Source organism: Panulirus ornatus, chromosome 35 (genome assembly GCF_036320965.1).
Source record: "Panulirus ornatus isolate Po-2019 chromosome 35, ASM3632096v1, whole genome shotgun sequence".
NCBI classification, from domain to species: domain Eukaryota; kingdom Metazoa; phylum Arthropoda; class Malacostraca; order Decapoda; family Palinuridae; genus Panulirus; species Panulirus ornatus.
In genome coordinates this window covers 13,007,562-13,023,359 of record NC_092258.1, presented here as the reverse complement: position 1 = coordinate 13,023,359, position 15,798 = coordinate 13,007,562, and the positions used below count along the sequence as shown (strand labels likewise).

Here is a 15,798-nt window from a genome sequence, read left to right as displayed (position 1 = left end):
GCAGATGTAGGGTGATTTAGTCAGGGTGATATGCAAAGTGAGAGAGTCATGGAGAGTGGAATGGTGAAGAGAGAAGAGGTGGTGAAAGCCTTGCATTAGATGAAATGTAGCTTGGCGGCTGGAATAGATGATATTGCAGTTGAATTTATTAGGTAAGGGGATGACTGTGTTGATGATTAGTTGGTAATGATTTTCATTGTATGAATTGATCATGATGGGTTGCAAGAATATTGGCAGAATGTGTGTATAGTTCCATTGCACAAAGGCAAGGGGATAAAGTTGAGTGTTCAAACTACAGTGGTATAAGTTTGTCGAGTATACCTGTCAAGTTGCATGGGAGGGGTATTGATTTGAGAGGGTGAAGGCATTCTCAGAGCATCAGATTGAGAAGGAGCAGTGTGATTTCATAAGTGTTAGATGTTGTGTGTATCAGGTGTTTGCTTCAAAGAATGTATGAGAAATATTTGGAAAAACAGGTAGATTTGTATGTGGTGTTTATGGATTTTAAGAAGTTATGATAAGGTTGATAGAGATTCTTTTTGTGGAAGATGTTAAGAATACATTATGTGAGAGGAAAGCTTCTAGAAGCAGTGATAAGTTTTTATAAGGATGCATATCTTGTGTGTGAGTAAGAAGAGAGAAGAGTGAATAGTTCTAAGTGAATGTCAGTCTGCAGCTGCAGCAAGGGTTTGTGTTGTCGCCATGGTTTTTCACATTGTTTATGGATGGGTTGGTGAGGGAGGTAAATGCAAGAACATTGTTTATGGATGGGTTGGTGAGGGAGGTAAATGCAGGAATCTTGGAGAGAAGGGCAAGCATGAAGTCTGTGCAGGGTGAGAGGGCCTGGAAAGTGAGTCAGTTTTTGTTTGCTGTTGATACAGCACTGGTGGAAGATTCAAGTGAGAAACTGCAGAAGTTGGTGGCCAAGTTTAGAAGAGTGTGTGAAGGGAGAAAGTTGAAAGTGAATGAATAAAAGCAAGGTCATTAGGTTCAGCAGGGTTGAAATGCTAGATAGTCTGAATGGAGAAAATTTGGAGGGAGTGAAGGATTTTAGATGTCTGGGAATGGACGTGTCAACGAATGTAATCATGGTTCTGGGAGCACTAGAGAATGTGTGGAAAGAGAGAACGTTATCTAGGAGAGCATAAAAGGGTATGTTTGAAGGAATAGTAGTCACAACGATATTATATGGATGCGAGGTATGGGCTATAGATAAGGCTGTGTGGAGGAGGGTGAATGTGTTGGAAATAGAATGTTTCAAGACTAAATGTGGTGTAAGGTGGTTTAATCAAGTTAGTTATGAAAGGGTAAGAGAGATGTGTAGTAATAAAAGGAGTGTGGTTGAGAGAGCAGCAATGGGTGTGCTGAAGTGGTTTGGACATATGGAGAGAATGAGTAAGGTTAGGTTTACAAAGAGGATATATGTGTTAGAAGTGGAGGGAGTAAGGAGAACAGGGAGACCAGATTCAATATGGAAGGATGGAGTGAGAAATTTTTTTTTTGAACAATCTGGGCCTGAACATGCAGGTGGGTGAAAGGCATGCACAGAATTAAGTGAATTGGAACAATGGAGTATACTGGGGTTGACATGCTGGCAATGGACTGAACCAAAGCATGTGAACTATCCATGGTAAACCATTGAAAGGTTTGTGGGGCCTTGTTATGGTTAGGGAGCTGTGGTTGTGTGCATTACATGACAGCTAGATATTAGATGTTAGCAGATGTGGCCTTTCTTCATCTGTTCCTGGTGCTACCTCACTAATGCAGGCATTGGTGATCAAATATGAAAAAATTAGTTTATTTATTTACTCTTAATTACTCCAGTACTCCTTTCTGAAATGGTCATGATGTTACCTCAGCACTTGCTTTCAGAGGTTCAGTTCAGATTCAAAGCAGTGTTACACACAGTAGCAGGGACATGATGGATTCCTTTGAGGTGAAAAGTTCTTTCATGAGACTACTGTACTCTGTTTTATCAACTGCCCATATTACAGCCTCGCTAAGGGTGACACTTCACTTTTAGTGTAACCTCAAGCAGGGGATCTTATGATTGTTATTATTATTATGATCATTATTATTATTATTTTTATTATTATTATGATCATTATTATTATTATTTGTGTTATTATTATTATTATTATTATTATTATTATTATTATTATTAGGGGAGAAAGAATACTTCCCACGTATTCCCTGTGTGTCGTAGAAGGCGACTAAAAGGGAAGGGAGCGTGGGGCTGGAAATCCTCCCCTCTCGTTTTTTTTTTTTCAACTTTCCAAAAGAAGGAACAGAGAAGGGGGCCAGGTGAGGATATTCCCTCAAAGGCCCAGTCCTCTGTTCTTAACGCTACCTCGCTAATGTGGGAAATGGCGAATAGTTTGAAAGAAAAAATTATTATTATCATTATTATTATTATTATTATTATTATTAGTAGTAGTAGTAGTAGTAGTAGTAGTAGTAGTAGTAATGATATTAGTATTATTTTTATTATTATTATTTTATTATTATTATTATTATTATTATTATTATTATTATTATTATTATTATTTATTTTCTTATTTTTTTACTTTACTTTATCACTGTCTCCCGCTTTAGTGAGGTAGCGCAAGGAAACAGACAAAAGAATGGCCCAACCCACCCACATACACATGTATATACATAAGCGCCCACACACGCACATGTACATACCTATACATTTCAATACTTATACATACACAGACACATACATATATACACATGAACATATACCTGCTGCCTTCATCCATTCCCATCACCACCCTGCCACACATTGACAGCACATCGGCCCCGGTAAACCACATCATTCTAAGTCACTCTATTCCTTGCATGCCTTTCACCCTGCCGTATGTTCAGGCCCCAATTGCTCAAAATCTTTTTCATCCATCCTTCCACCTCCAATATGGTCTCCCACTCCTCCTTCTTCCCTCCACTTCTGACACATATATCCCCTTTGTCAATCTTTCTTCACTCCTTCTCTCCATGTGTCCAAACCATTTCAACACACCCTCTTCTGCACTCTCAACCACATTTTATTACCACACATCTCTTACCCTTTCATTACATACTCGATCAAACCCCCTCACACCACATATTGTCCTCGACTATTTCATTTCCAACAAATCCATCCTTCTCCGCACAACCCATGCTTCACAACCATATAACAATGTTGGAACCACTATTCCTTCAAACATACCCATTTTTGCTCTCACAGGTAATGTTCCCGCCTTCCATACATTCTTCAATGCTCCCAGAACCTTCGCCCCCTTCCCCACCCTGTGAATCACTTCCACTTCCCTGGTTCCATCCGCTGCTAAATCCACTCCCAGATATCTAAAACATTTCACTTCCTCCAGTTTTCCTCCATTCAAACTTACCTCCCAATTAACTTGTCCCTTAGCCCCTCTGAACCTAATAACCTTGCTCTTACTCACATTTACTCTCAGCTTTATCTTCTTTCACACACATTACCAAACTTAGTCACCAACTTCTGCAGTTTCTCACCCAAATCAGCCACCAACACTGTATCATCAGCAAACAACAACTGACTAACCCATCAAGCCCTCTCATCCACAGCAGCCTGCATACTTGCCCCTCTCTCCAAAACTCTTGCATTCATCTCCCTAACCACCCCATCCATAAACAAGTTAAACAACCATGGAGACATCACGCATCCCTGCCGCAAACCAACATTCATTATTATCATTATCATTATTATTATCATTATTATTATTATCCTCCCCTCCCGGTTTTAATTTTCCGAAAGAAGGAATGGAGAGCTGGACCAAGTGAGGATATACCCTCTAAGGCTCACTCCTCTGTTCTTAACCCTACCTCGCTAATGTGGGATAAGGCGAATATTTGTGAAAAAAAATCAATTATTATTATTATCATTATTATTATTATTATTATTATTATTATTTTTTTTTTTTTTGCTTTGTCGCTGTCTCCCGCGTTTGCGAGGTAGCACAAGGAAACAGACGAAAGAAATGGCCCAACCCACCCCCATACACATGCCTTGATTCAATCCACTGACAGCACGTCAACCCCGGTATACCACATCGCTCCAATTCACTCTATTCTTTGCCCTCCTTTCACCCTCCTGCATGTTCAGGCCCCGATCACACAAAATCTTTTTCACTCCATCTTTCCACCTCCAATTTGGTCTCCCTCTTCTCCTCGTTCCCTCCACCTCCGACACATATATCCTCTTGGTCAATCTTTCCTCACTCATTCTCTCCATGTGACCAAACCATTTCAAAACACCCTCTTCTGCTCTCTCAACCACGCTCTTTTTGTTTCCACACATCTCTCTTACCCTTACGTTACTTACTCGATCAAACCACCTCACACCACACATTGTCCTCAAACATCTCATTTCCAGCACATCCATCCTCCTGTGCACAACTCTATCCATAGTCCACGCCTCGCAACCATACAACATTGTTGGAACCACTATTCCTTCAAACATACCCATTTTTGCTTTCCGAGATAATGTTCTCGACTTCCACACATTCTTCAAGGCTCCCAGAATTTTCGCCCCCTCCCCCACCCTATGATCCACTTCCGCTTCCATGGTTCCATCCGCTGCCAGATCCACTCCCAGATATCTAAAACACTTCACTTCCTCCAGTTTTTCTCCATTCAAACTCACCTCCCAATTGAATTGACCCTCAACCCTACTGTACCTAATAACCTTGCTCTTATTCACATTTACTCTTAACTTTCTTCTTTCACACACTTTACCAAACTCAGTCACCAGCTTCTGCAGTTTCTCACATGAATCAGCCACCAGCGCTGTATCATCAGCGAACAACAACTGACTCACTTCCCAAGCTCTCTCATCCCCAACAGACTTCATACTTGCCCCTCTTTCCAAAACTCTTGCATTCACCTCCCTAACAACCCCATCCATAAACAAATTAAACAACTATGGAGACATCACACACCCCTGCCGCAAACCTACATTCACTGAGAACCAATCACTTTCCTCTCTTCCTACACGTACACATGCCTTACATCCTCGATAAAAACTTTTCACTGCTTCTAACAACTTGCCTCCCACACCATATATTCTTAATACCTTCCACAGAGCATCTCTATCAACTCTATCATATGCCTTCTCCAGATCCATAAATGCTACATACAAATCCATTTGCTTTTCTAAGTATTTCTCATTCTTCAATTTTATATGGTTGCGAGGAGTGGGCTATAGATAGAGTTGTGCGGAGGAGGATGGATGTGCTGGAAATGAGATGTTTAAGGACAAAATGTGGTGCGAGGTGGTTTGATCGAGTAAGTAATGATATGGTAGGAGAGATGTGTGGTAATAATAAGAGTGTGGTTGAGAGAGCAGAAGAGGGTGTTTTGAAATGATTTGGTCACATGGAGAGAATGAGTGCGAAAAGATTGACAAAGAGGATATATGTGTCAGAGGTGGAGGGAATGAGGAGAAGTGGGAGACCAAATTGGAGGTGGAAAGATGGAGTGAAAAAGACTTTGAGTGATCGGGGCCTGAACATGCAGGAGGGTGAAAGGCATGCAAGGAATAGAGTAAATTGGAATGATGTGGTATACCGGGATCAACGTGCTGTCAATGGATTGAACCAGGGCATGTGAAACGTCTGGGGTAAACCATGGAAAGTTCTGTGGGGCCTGGATGTGGAAAGGGAGCTGTGGTTTCGGTGCATTATTACATGACAGCTAGAGACTGAGTGTGAACAAATGTGGCCTTTGTTGTCTTTTCCTATCGCTACCTCGCGCACATGAGGGGGGAAGGGGTTGTTATTTCATGTGTGGCGGGGTGGCAATGTGAATAAATAAAGGCAGACAGTATGAATTATGTACACGTTTATATATGTATATGTCTGTGTGTGTATACATGTATGTATACGTTCAGATGTATAGGTATGTATATTTGCGTGTGTGGACATGCATGTATATACATGTGTATGTGGGTGGGTTCGGCCATTCTTTGGTCTGTTTCCTTGCGCTACCTCGCTAACGCGGGAGACAGCGACAAAGCAAATAATAATAATAATAATAATAATGATAATAACAATAATAAGAATACCATCTTATATATGCCATTTTAAGGCAGTCCTAGGAGCAGAGGACTAATCCTTCAAGAAAAATCCTCATCTGGCATCACTCTTTCTTTTGTAAAGTAATAAAGTTATGCAGAAGGAGAGTATCTCTAGTACCCCATTCCTGCCCCTCTTAGTCACTTTCTATGACAAGCAGGAGATACATAAATTACTTTCTCTCTATGCTATTCCCAGGTATTATAATAATAACAATAATAATAATGATAATAACAATAATAATAATAATAATAATAATAATAATAATAATAATAATAATAATAATAATGATAATAATAAAAGAAGGAACAGAGAAGAGGTCCAGGTGAGGATATTCCCTCAAAGGCCCAGTCCTCTGTTCTTAACGCTACCTCGCTATCGCGGGAAATAGCGAATAGTATGAAAAAAAAAAAAATAATAATAATAATGATAATAATTATTGATGATAATAATAATGATAATAATAATAATAATAATAATAATAATAATAATAATAATAATAAAAATAATGATAATAATAATGATAATTATATGGGAGGGTATTGATTGAGAGGGTGAAGGCATGTACAGAGCATCAGATTGGGGAAGAGCAGTGTGGTTTCAGAAGTGGTAGAGGATGTGTGGATCAGGTGTTTGCTTTGAAGAATGTATGTGAGAAATACTTAGAAAAGCAAATGGATTTGTATGTAGCATTTATGGATCTGGAGAAGGCTTATGATAGAGTTGATAGAGATGCTCTGTGGAAGGTATTAAGAATATATGGTGTGGGAGGCAAGTTGTTAGAAGCAGTGAGAAGTTTTTTATCGAGGATGTAAGGCATGTGTACGTGTAGGAAGAGAGGTTCTCAGTGAATGTAGGTTTGTGGCAGGGGTGTGTGATGTCTCCATGGTTGTTTAATTTGTTTATGGATGGGGTTAGGGATGTGAATGCAAGAGTTTTGGAAAGAGGGGCAAGTATGCAGTCTGTTGTGGATGAGAGAGCTTGGGAAGTGTCTGTTGTTGTTCGCTGATGATACAGCGCTGGTGGCTGATTCATGTGAGAAACTGCATAAGCTGGTGACTGAGTTTGGTAAAGTGTGTGAAAGAAGAAAGTTAAGAGTAAATGTGTGAATAAGAGCAAGGTTATTAGATACAGTAGGGTTGAGGGTCAAGTCAATTGGGAAGTAAGTTTGAATGGAGAAAAACTGGAGGAAGTAAAGTGTTTTAGATATCTGGGAGTGGATCTGGCAGCGGATGGAACCATGGAAGCGGAAGTGAATCATAGGGTGGGGAAGGGGGTGAAAAGTCTGGGAGCCTTGAAGAATGTGTGGAAGTCGAGAACATTATCTCGGAAAGCAAAAATGGGTATGTTTGAAGGAATAGTGGTTCTAACAATGTTGTATAGGTGCGAGGCGTGGGCTATAGATAGAGTTGTGTGCAGGAGGGTGGATGTGCTGGAAATGAGATGTTTGAGGACAATATGTGGTGTGAGGTGGTTTGATCGAGTAAGTAATGTAAGGGTAAGAGAGACGTGTGGAAATAAAAAGAGTGTGGTTGAGAGAGCAGAAGAGGGTGTTTTGAAATGGTTTGGTCACATGGAGAGAATGAGTGAGGAAAGATTGAGCAAGAGGATATATGTGTCGGAGGTGGAGGGATCGAGGAGAAGTGGGAGACCAAATTGGAGGTGGCAAGATGGAGTGAAAAAGATTTTGAGTGATCAGGGCCTGAACATGCAGGAGGGTGAAAGGCGGGCGAGGAATAGAGTGAATTAGAACGATGTGGTATACCGGGGTTGACATGCTGTCAATGGATTGAACCAGGGCATGTGAAGCGTCTCGGGTAAACCATGGAAAGTTCTGTGGGGCCTGGATGTGGAAAGGGAGCTGTGGTTTCGGTGCATTATTACATGACAGCTCCCTTTCCACATCCAGGCCCCACAGAACTTTCCATGATTTACCCCAGATGCTTCACATGCCCTGGTTCAATCCATTGACAGCATGTCGACCCCGGTATACCACATCGTTCTAATTCAATCTATTCCTTGCCCGCCTTTCACCCTCCTGCATGTTCAGGCCCTGATCACTCAAAATCTTTTTCACTCCATGTTTTGGAAGGTGGTAAATAAAGTGCGTAAGACAAGAGAACAAATGGAAACATCAGTGAAGGGGGCAAATGGGAAGGTAATAACAGGTAGTGATGGAGTGAGAAGGAGATGGATTGAATATTTTGAATGTTGAATGTGTTTGATGATAGAGTGGCAGATATAGGGTGTTTTGGTTGAGGTAGTGTGTGAAGTTCGAAGGTCAAGGAGAATTAATTGGTGAACAGAAAAGAGGGAGTGAAAGCTTTGCGGAAGATGAAAGCCAGCAAGGCGGCGGGTTTGGATGGTATTGTAGTGGAATTTATTAAAAAAAGGGGTGACGGTATTGTTGACTAGTTGGAAAGGATATTCACTGTATGTATGGATCATGGAGAAGTGCCTGACGATTGGCGGAATGCATGCTTAGTGCCATTGTACAAAGAAAAGGGGGATAAAGGTGACTGTTCAAAATGCTTTGTAGAAGGTTTTAAGAGTATATCGTGTGGGAGGCAAGTTGTTAGGCAGTGAAAAAATTTTCCCAAGGATGTAAGGAAAGTGATTGGTTCCCAGTGAGTGTCAGTTTGCAGCAGGGGTGTGTGATGTCTCCGTGGTTGTTTAATTTGTTTATGGATGGGGTTGTTAGGGAGGTGAATGCAAGAGTTTTGGAGAGAGGGGCAAGTATGCAGTCTGTTGTGGATGAGAAGGCTTGAGAAGTGAGTCAGTTGTTGTTTGTTGATGATACAGCACTGGTGGCTGATTCTTGTGAGAAACTGCAGAGGTTGGTGACTGAGTTTGATAAAATGTGTGAAAAAAGGAAGTTGAGAGTAAATATGAATAAGAGTGAGATTATTAGGTTCATTAGGGTTGAGGGACAAGTTCATTGGGAGGAAAGTTTGAATGGAGAAAAAACTGAAGTAAGTGAAGTGTTTTAGGTATCTGGGAGTGGATTTAGCAGCAGATGGAACTATGGAAGCGGAAGTGAATCACAGGGTGGGGGAGGGAGTGAAGGTTCTGGGGGCATTGAAAAAAGTTTGGAAGGTGAGAACGTTATCTTGGTGAGCAAAAATGGGTATGTTTGGAGGATGCGAAGCATGGGCTATAGATAGAGTTGTGCAGAGGAGGGTGGATGTGTTGAAAATGAAATGCTTGAGGACAATATGTGGTGTGAGGTGGTTTGATCGAGTATGTAATGAAAGGGTAAGAGGGATGTGTGGTGATAAAAAGAGTGTGGTTGAGAGAGCAGGAGAGGGTGTGTTGAAATGGTTTGGACGCATGGAAAGAATGAGTGAGGAAAGATTGACAAAGAGGATATATGTGTCAGTGGTGGAGGGAAGAAGGAGAAGCAGGAGACCAAATTGGAGGTGGAAGGATGGAGTGAAAAAGATGTTGAGTGATCGGGGCCTGAACATACAGGAGGGTGAAAGGTGTGCAAGGAATAGAGTGAAATGGAACAATGTGGTATACTGGGTCGATGTGCTGTCAATGGAATGAACCAGGGCATGTGAAGTGTCTGGGGTAAACCATGGGAAGGTCTGTAGGGCCTGGATGTGGAAAGGGAGCTGTGAATTTTAGTGCATTACACATGACAGCTAAAGACTGAGTGTAAATGAATGTGGCCTTTTTTTGTGTGTGTTCCTGGCTCTGCCTTGCTGGAGGGGGGAATGCTGTTTCGTGTGTGGCGGGATGGTGATGGGAATGGATGAAGGCAGCAAGTATGGATATGTACATGTGTATATATGTATATATCTGAGTATGTATATGTATGTATACATTGAAATGTATCTGTTTGTATATGTTCCTGCGTGGGCATTTATCCTAATGCATGTGTATGTGGGTTGGTTGAGCCATTCCTCGTCTGTTTTCTTGTGCTACCTTGCTAATGCAGGAGACGGCGGTTGAGTATAATATGATGAATAAAAATGACTAAATGGTGATAATGATAATAATAATGATAATAATAATAATGATGATAATAATAATAATAATAATAATAATAATTATAATAATGATAATGATAATAATGATAATAATAATGATGATAATACTATTGTTGTTATTATCGGTGACTGTTGACAGAACACCACCCCTATATTCCACATCAGTTAGTTCATTCTATCCCATACATTCCTCTCATCCCTCTCATTATTCAAGCCCTGATACCCCAGTCTCCTTCATTCCATCCTTTCATCTCCTTGGTCTCCCCTTCCTCCCTTCACTTCTAACACTTAGATCCTCTTTGTCAGTATTTTCACCTTCTCCATATTTCTGAACCATTTCAGCACACCTTGTTTAGTTCTTTCAGTCACACTGTGCTTACCACCACACCTCTCTGTTATACTTTCATTTCTTATGAGAACCTCCCCATACTGCACATTGTCCTCAGACATATCATTTTCAATACATCCTCCTTCCCATCTTTTACATTCAAAATCTAAGACTCACATCAGGACAACTCTGCTGGGACTACTGTACATTCAGACATACCCATTACTGTATATAAAGTGGCCAAGGTTAACCATGAAATTGACTGTTGACTTGGCTGTAGATAGCCGGCTCTGGTTTTGGTACATTATACATGATAGCTAGAGAGATTGTGTGTTAATGAGGCTGTTGTCTGTTTGTTCCAGATTCAACCTAGCTAAGATGAGAGAGGCATTTGCTACATTATAAAAGAATTATTATTATTATTATTATTATTATGTGTGGAAAGAGAGAATGTTGTCTCAAAGAGCAAAAATGGGTGTTTGAAGGATTGATAGTTCCAACAGTATTATATGGTTGTGAGGCATGGGCTATTGGTAGAGTTGTACAGAGGAGGAAGGATGTGTTGGAAGTAAAATGTTTGAAGACATTATTTGATGTGATGTGTTTGATCAAGTAAGTAATGAAAGGGTAAGAGAGATGTGTGGTAATAAAAAGAGTATGGTTGAGAGAGCAGAAGAGGGTGTGTTGAAATGGTTTGGACATATGGAGAGAATGAGTGAGGAAAGGTTGACAAAGAGGATACATGTGTCAGAGGTGGTGGGAACAAGAAGCAGGACACCATATTGGAAGAGGAAGGATGAGTGAAAAAGATTTTAAGGGATCAGGGCCTGAACATGCAAGACGGTGAAAGACGTGTATGGAATAGAGTGAATTGGAACGATTTGGTATACGTGCTGTCAATGGACTGAACCAGGGCATGTGAAACATCTAGGGTAAACCATGGAAAAGTCTTTGGGGTGTGGATGTGGTTAGGGAACTGTGGTTTCATTGCATTATTATTATTTTTATTGTTGTTGTTTATTTACTTAGTAGTGGTAGTAGTATGATTATTATCATCATTACAGAAACCGGAGAGATATACATCTGGGGAAACAACAGTGAAGGCCAACTTGGACTTGACGTTGGGGAACAGCTAACACCGGCACTGCTTACAATCCCAGATCCTGTGGTGAACATTGCCTGTGGCTACTACCACACAGTAGCTGTTACTGGTATATAACATGTCGCTTTTCTTTTTTTTTTTTTTTTTTTTTTTATACTTTGTCGCTGTCTCCCGCGTTTGCGAGGTAGCGCGAGGAAACAGACGAAAGAAATGGCCCAACCCCCATACACACGTACATACACACGTCCACACACGCAAATATACATACCTACACAGCTTTCCATGGTTTACCCCAGACGCTTCACATGCCTTGATTCAATCCACTGACAGCACGTCAACCCCTGTATACCACATCGCTCCAATTCACTCTATTCCTTGCCCTCCTTTCACCCTCCTGCATGTTCAGGCCCCGATCACACAAAATCTTTTTCACTCCATCTTTCCACCTCCAATTTGGTCTCCCTCTTCTCCTCGTTCCCTCCACCTCCGACACATATATCCTCTTGGTCAATCTTTCCTCACTCATTCTCTCCATGTGCCCAAACCATTTCAAAACACCCTCTTCTGCTCTCTCAACCACGCTCTTTTTATTTCCACACATCTCTCTTACCCTTACGTTACTTACTCGATCAAACCACCTCACACCACACATTGTCCTCAAACATCTCATTTCCAGCACATCCATCCTCCTGCGCACAACTCTATCCATAGCCCACGCCTCGCAACCATACAACATTGTTGGAACCACTATTCCTTCAAACATACCCATTTTTGCTTTCCGAGATAATGTTCTCGACTTCCACACATTTTTTCAAGGCTCCCAAAATTTTCGCCCCCTCCCCCACCCTATGATCCACTTCCGCTTCCATGGTTCCATCCGCTGACAGATCCACTCCCAGATATCTAAAACACTTCACTTCCTCCAGTTTTTCTCCATTCAAACTCACCTCCCAATTGACTTGACCCTCAACCCTACTGTACCTAATAACCTCGCTTTTCTTAAGACTAGATATTAGTGTGTGTGGGTGATTATTTTGTGGAACAATGCCTTACCCTCACTGTTATTTTGTTAACAGTCTCTTGGTGTAGATGCTGCTAATTCTATGCCCAATAATTTACTGCTAGTATTATGAAACATTTTGTTTGTCATTGTGTATATGATAATCATATTGCTGCACTTTGTGTGAATTATTTCATCTTATCTACCTTTTTTTTTCTCTGAGGCAGTTTGTGGAAAACTAGCTGTTATGCACTGATATATTTATTGCATGTTTTGTTGTAAGACAGACAACAGAAATTGACAAGTGATTAGTTTGGTATTAATGTTACTTAAGATGCTGAATGTCTTAAGAAAAGTTGACAATGCTTTTGACTTTTTGTAAGGCTTTTCAACATTTGCATATCCCTGTGTGAAGTGTCTGAAGACTGGCAAGCCTATATTTAATGCTCTTTATTGAAGGCAAGAGGCACAAAAGGGAATTCTTGAATTGCATAGGTATAGTGTATTTTGAGTAGTGTGTGCTGTATCCAATAAGGTGTATGAGAGTAGTGATCGAAAAGGTGGTAGCATGCATATAGCATCAAACTGGGGAGGAGCAGTATGGCTTTAGAAGAGGTAAAATATGTATGGATCAAATGTTCGCTCAGAAGACATTGTGTGAAAAATACTTAGAGAGGAGAGGCACTTGTATGTGGCATTTATGAACCTGGAGAAAGTGTATGATGGTGTGACTTTGTAGAAGTTGTTACAAATATATGGTGTGGGAGGAAGGCCTGCTAAAGATTACTTCGTGCTCTGAGCACCAATTCTGTAACGACCCCTTTCCTTCCATGACTCCTCTTTTACTGTAAAGATTTTAATTTCAAATTAAGGTAATTTTCATTGAAATGATATTCATGTAATGAAATACAGGTATGATATGAATGTGACATATGTACTGTCATAAAAAGAATTGCATTTTTGAGATTTCATGAATGTAAACAGAGAAACCATAATATGACACTGATAGTCACTGATAGTCAAGAATTGCCTTTCTTGAGATTTCAATAAAGGTAATGTTTGAGGAGACACTCTCTCTCTCTCTCTCTCTCTCTCTCTCTCTCTCTCTCTCTCTCTCTCTCTCTCTCTCTCTCTCTCTCTCTCTCTCTCTCTCTCTCTCTCCACTGTCATTGATCCAATCTTGTTTGGGAGGAAAGCTGCTAGATTCAGTAAGAAGTTTTTAGAAGGAGAGTAAACCATGTGTACAAGTAGGTAAGGACAAAATAATTGGTTTCAGATGAGGCTCCGTCTGCACCAAGGATTTGTGATGTCACCATAGCTGTTTAATCTGTTCATAAACAGATTGATGGAGGTCATTGCACTGCTCTTGAAATGAACGTTGGGTTTACATTATGCTTGGGCAGGGGGGAAGACCGGGGGATGAGTCAGTTGTTATTTGCAGTTGGTATGCATCTGGTGGCAGACTCAAGAGAGGAACTGGAGAAATTATATTTAGGAGAGTACATGAAAGGAGGAAGAGGTATGATGAACAGTATCCTGGGAATGAGGTGTAGCAGGGATGGATAAGACAGGATGGTTTGAATGTAACTTTGAGAGGGAATTAAATAAAATTGCAGTGTTTTAGATTATGATTATGAACATGTGCTTTTAAAATCTCAGCTTTGGTGACAAAGAACAAAATGTGATAGCTAAAATGGATATATGCCTCAGAGTAAAGGGTTTTTCATCAGTCTGTAGGTGTTCTTTTGGTGTCTTTAGTGATAAGTACTGCTAATTTGTGATTACTTTAACAGCATCTGGTCAAGCTTATGCTTGGGGTGAGAGTGATCACGGAAAACTTGGGTTACCAGGGAGCCAGGTACCCTTTCATCGCCATCCTCAAGTAGTTCCACTCCCAGAGAAGATTGTTCAGGTTGCTGCAGGAAGTGCACATACACTGTTTTTGTCTGGTGAATATTGTTCATTGAGTTTTTTAATGATACCCACTGATTGTTATATGATCCTTATTTCCATATCTTTACCTGCATTATACTAATTCTAAAGTAAGAAAGTGATGATAGTGCCACCCAAAGGTGTTTCGTATTTCTAAAGAGTCTGTGAAACTACTGAGGAGTACTGTGTGTACATGCCTGTACTGTTAACTGAAATGATTGAAAACTAAAACTGAGATGCTGGTTTGCTGTCCTTTTCTTTTGATTGTATATGGTCTTATGAATCATTTTAATGCTTTTCAGGCATCATGGGATTCTAGAATCTCCACATAAAGTAAAAAAAAATATTTGTTGGGCAAAGACTGAAGGAAGAGAGTTTAAGGTAATATCCAGGGAAGCACATATTAATCAGACTGTGATAATTGCTTCTTGTGTTATAGAAAGTGGAGCAGTGTACTCTTGTGGCTCAGGCAACAGTGGAGAGCTTGGGCAGGGTGGTGGTGAGCTTGAGTGCTGGGTACCATGGCAGGTTGTTGAAACTAACACCCGTCCTGTTGTGGCTATTTCCTGTGGAGACAACCACTCTTCTGCTATCACAGGTATGTTTAGTTGATATCTCTTTGCTTGTCAGTATGTCTGCCAGTTGCCTAATAAGTACCGGTATATTTATATATTTATATATTATACTTTGATGCTGTCTCCCGCATTAGCCAGGTAGCGCAACGAAACAGATGAAAGAATGGCTCAACCTACCCACATACACATGTATATACATAAACACCCACACATGCACATATACATTTACATATACCTATACATCTCTATATATACGTACATATACATACACAGACATATACACATGTACATATTCATACATGCTGCCTTCATCCATTCCTGCCACCACCCCACCACACATGAAATGACGATCCCCTCCCCCTGCATGCGCGTGATGTAGCGCCAGGATATGACAACAAAGGCCACATTTGTTCACACTCAGCCTCTAGCTGTCATATGTAATGCACTGAAACCACAGCTCCCTTTCCACATCCAAGCCCCACAAAACTTTCCATGGTTTACCCCAGATGCTTCACATGCCCTAGTTCAATCCATTGACAGCACGTGTATCCTGATATACCACATTCTTCCAATTCACTCTTTTCCTTGCATGCCTTTCACTCCTGTATGTTCAAGCCCCAATCGGTCAAAATCTTTTTTACTCCGTCCTTCCACCTCCATTTTGGTCTCCCACTTCTCCTTGTTCCCTCCACCTCTGACACATACATCCTCTTTGTCAATCTTTCCCCACTCATTCTCCCCATGTGACCAAACCATTTCAATACACCT

At 40.7% G+C, this 15,798-nt stretch overlaps 1 protein-coding gene across 4 annotated transcripts in view; it reads left to right on the top strand.

Annotated features, from left to right (window-relative positions):
- The window catches only part of LOC139760171 (X-linked retinitis pigmentosa GTPase regulator-like), a 145,083-nt gene that overhangs the window by 75,489 nt on the left and 53,796 nt on the right, over positions 1–15,798 (top strand). For all 4 annotated transcript variants that reach the window (XM_071683091.1, XM_071683093.1, XM_071683092.1 and 1 more), the window contains 3 exons: positions 11,486–11,632; positions 14,317–14,472; positions 14,895–15,053. In XM_071683091.1, coding sequence (XP_071539192.1) covers positions 11,486–11,632; positions 14,317–14,472; positions 14,895–15,053 — 462 coding nt within the window. The remainder of the gene's footprint in view (positions 1–11,485; positions 11,633–14,316; positions 14,473–14,894; positions 15,054–15,798) is intronic.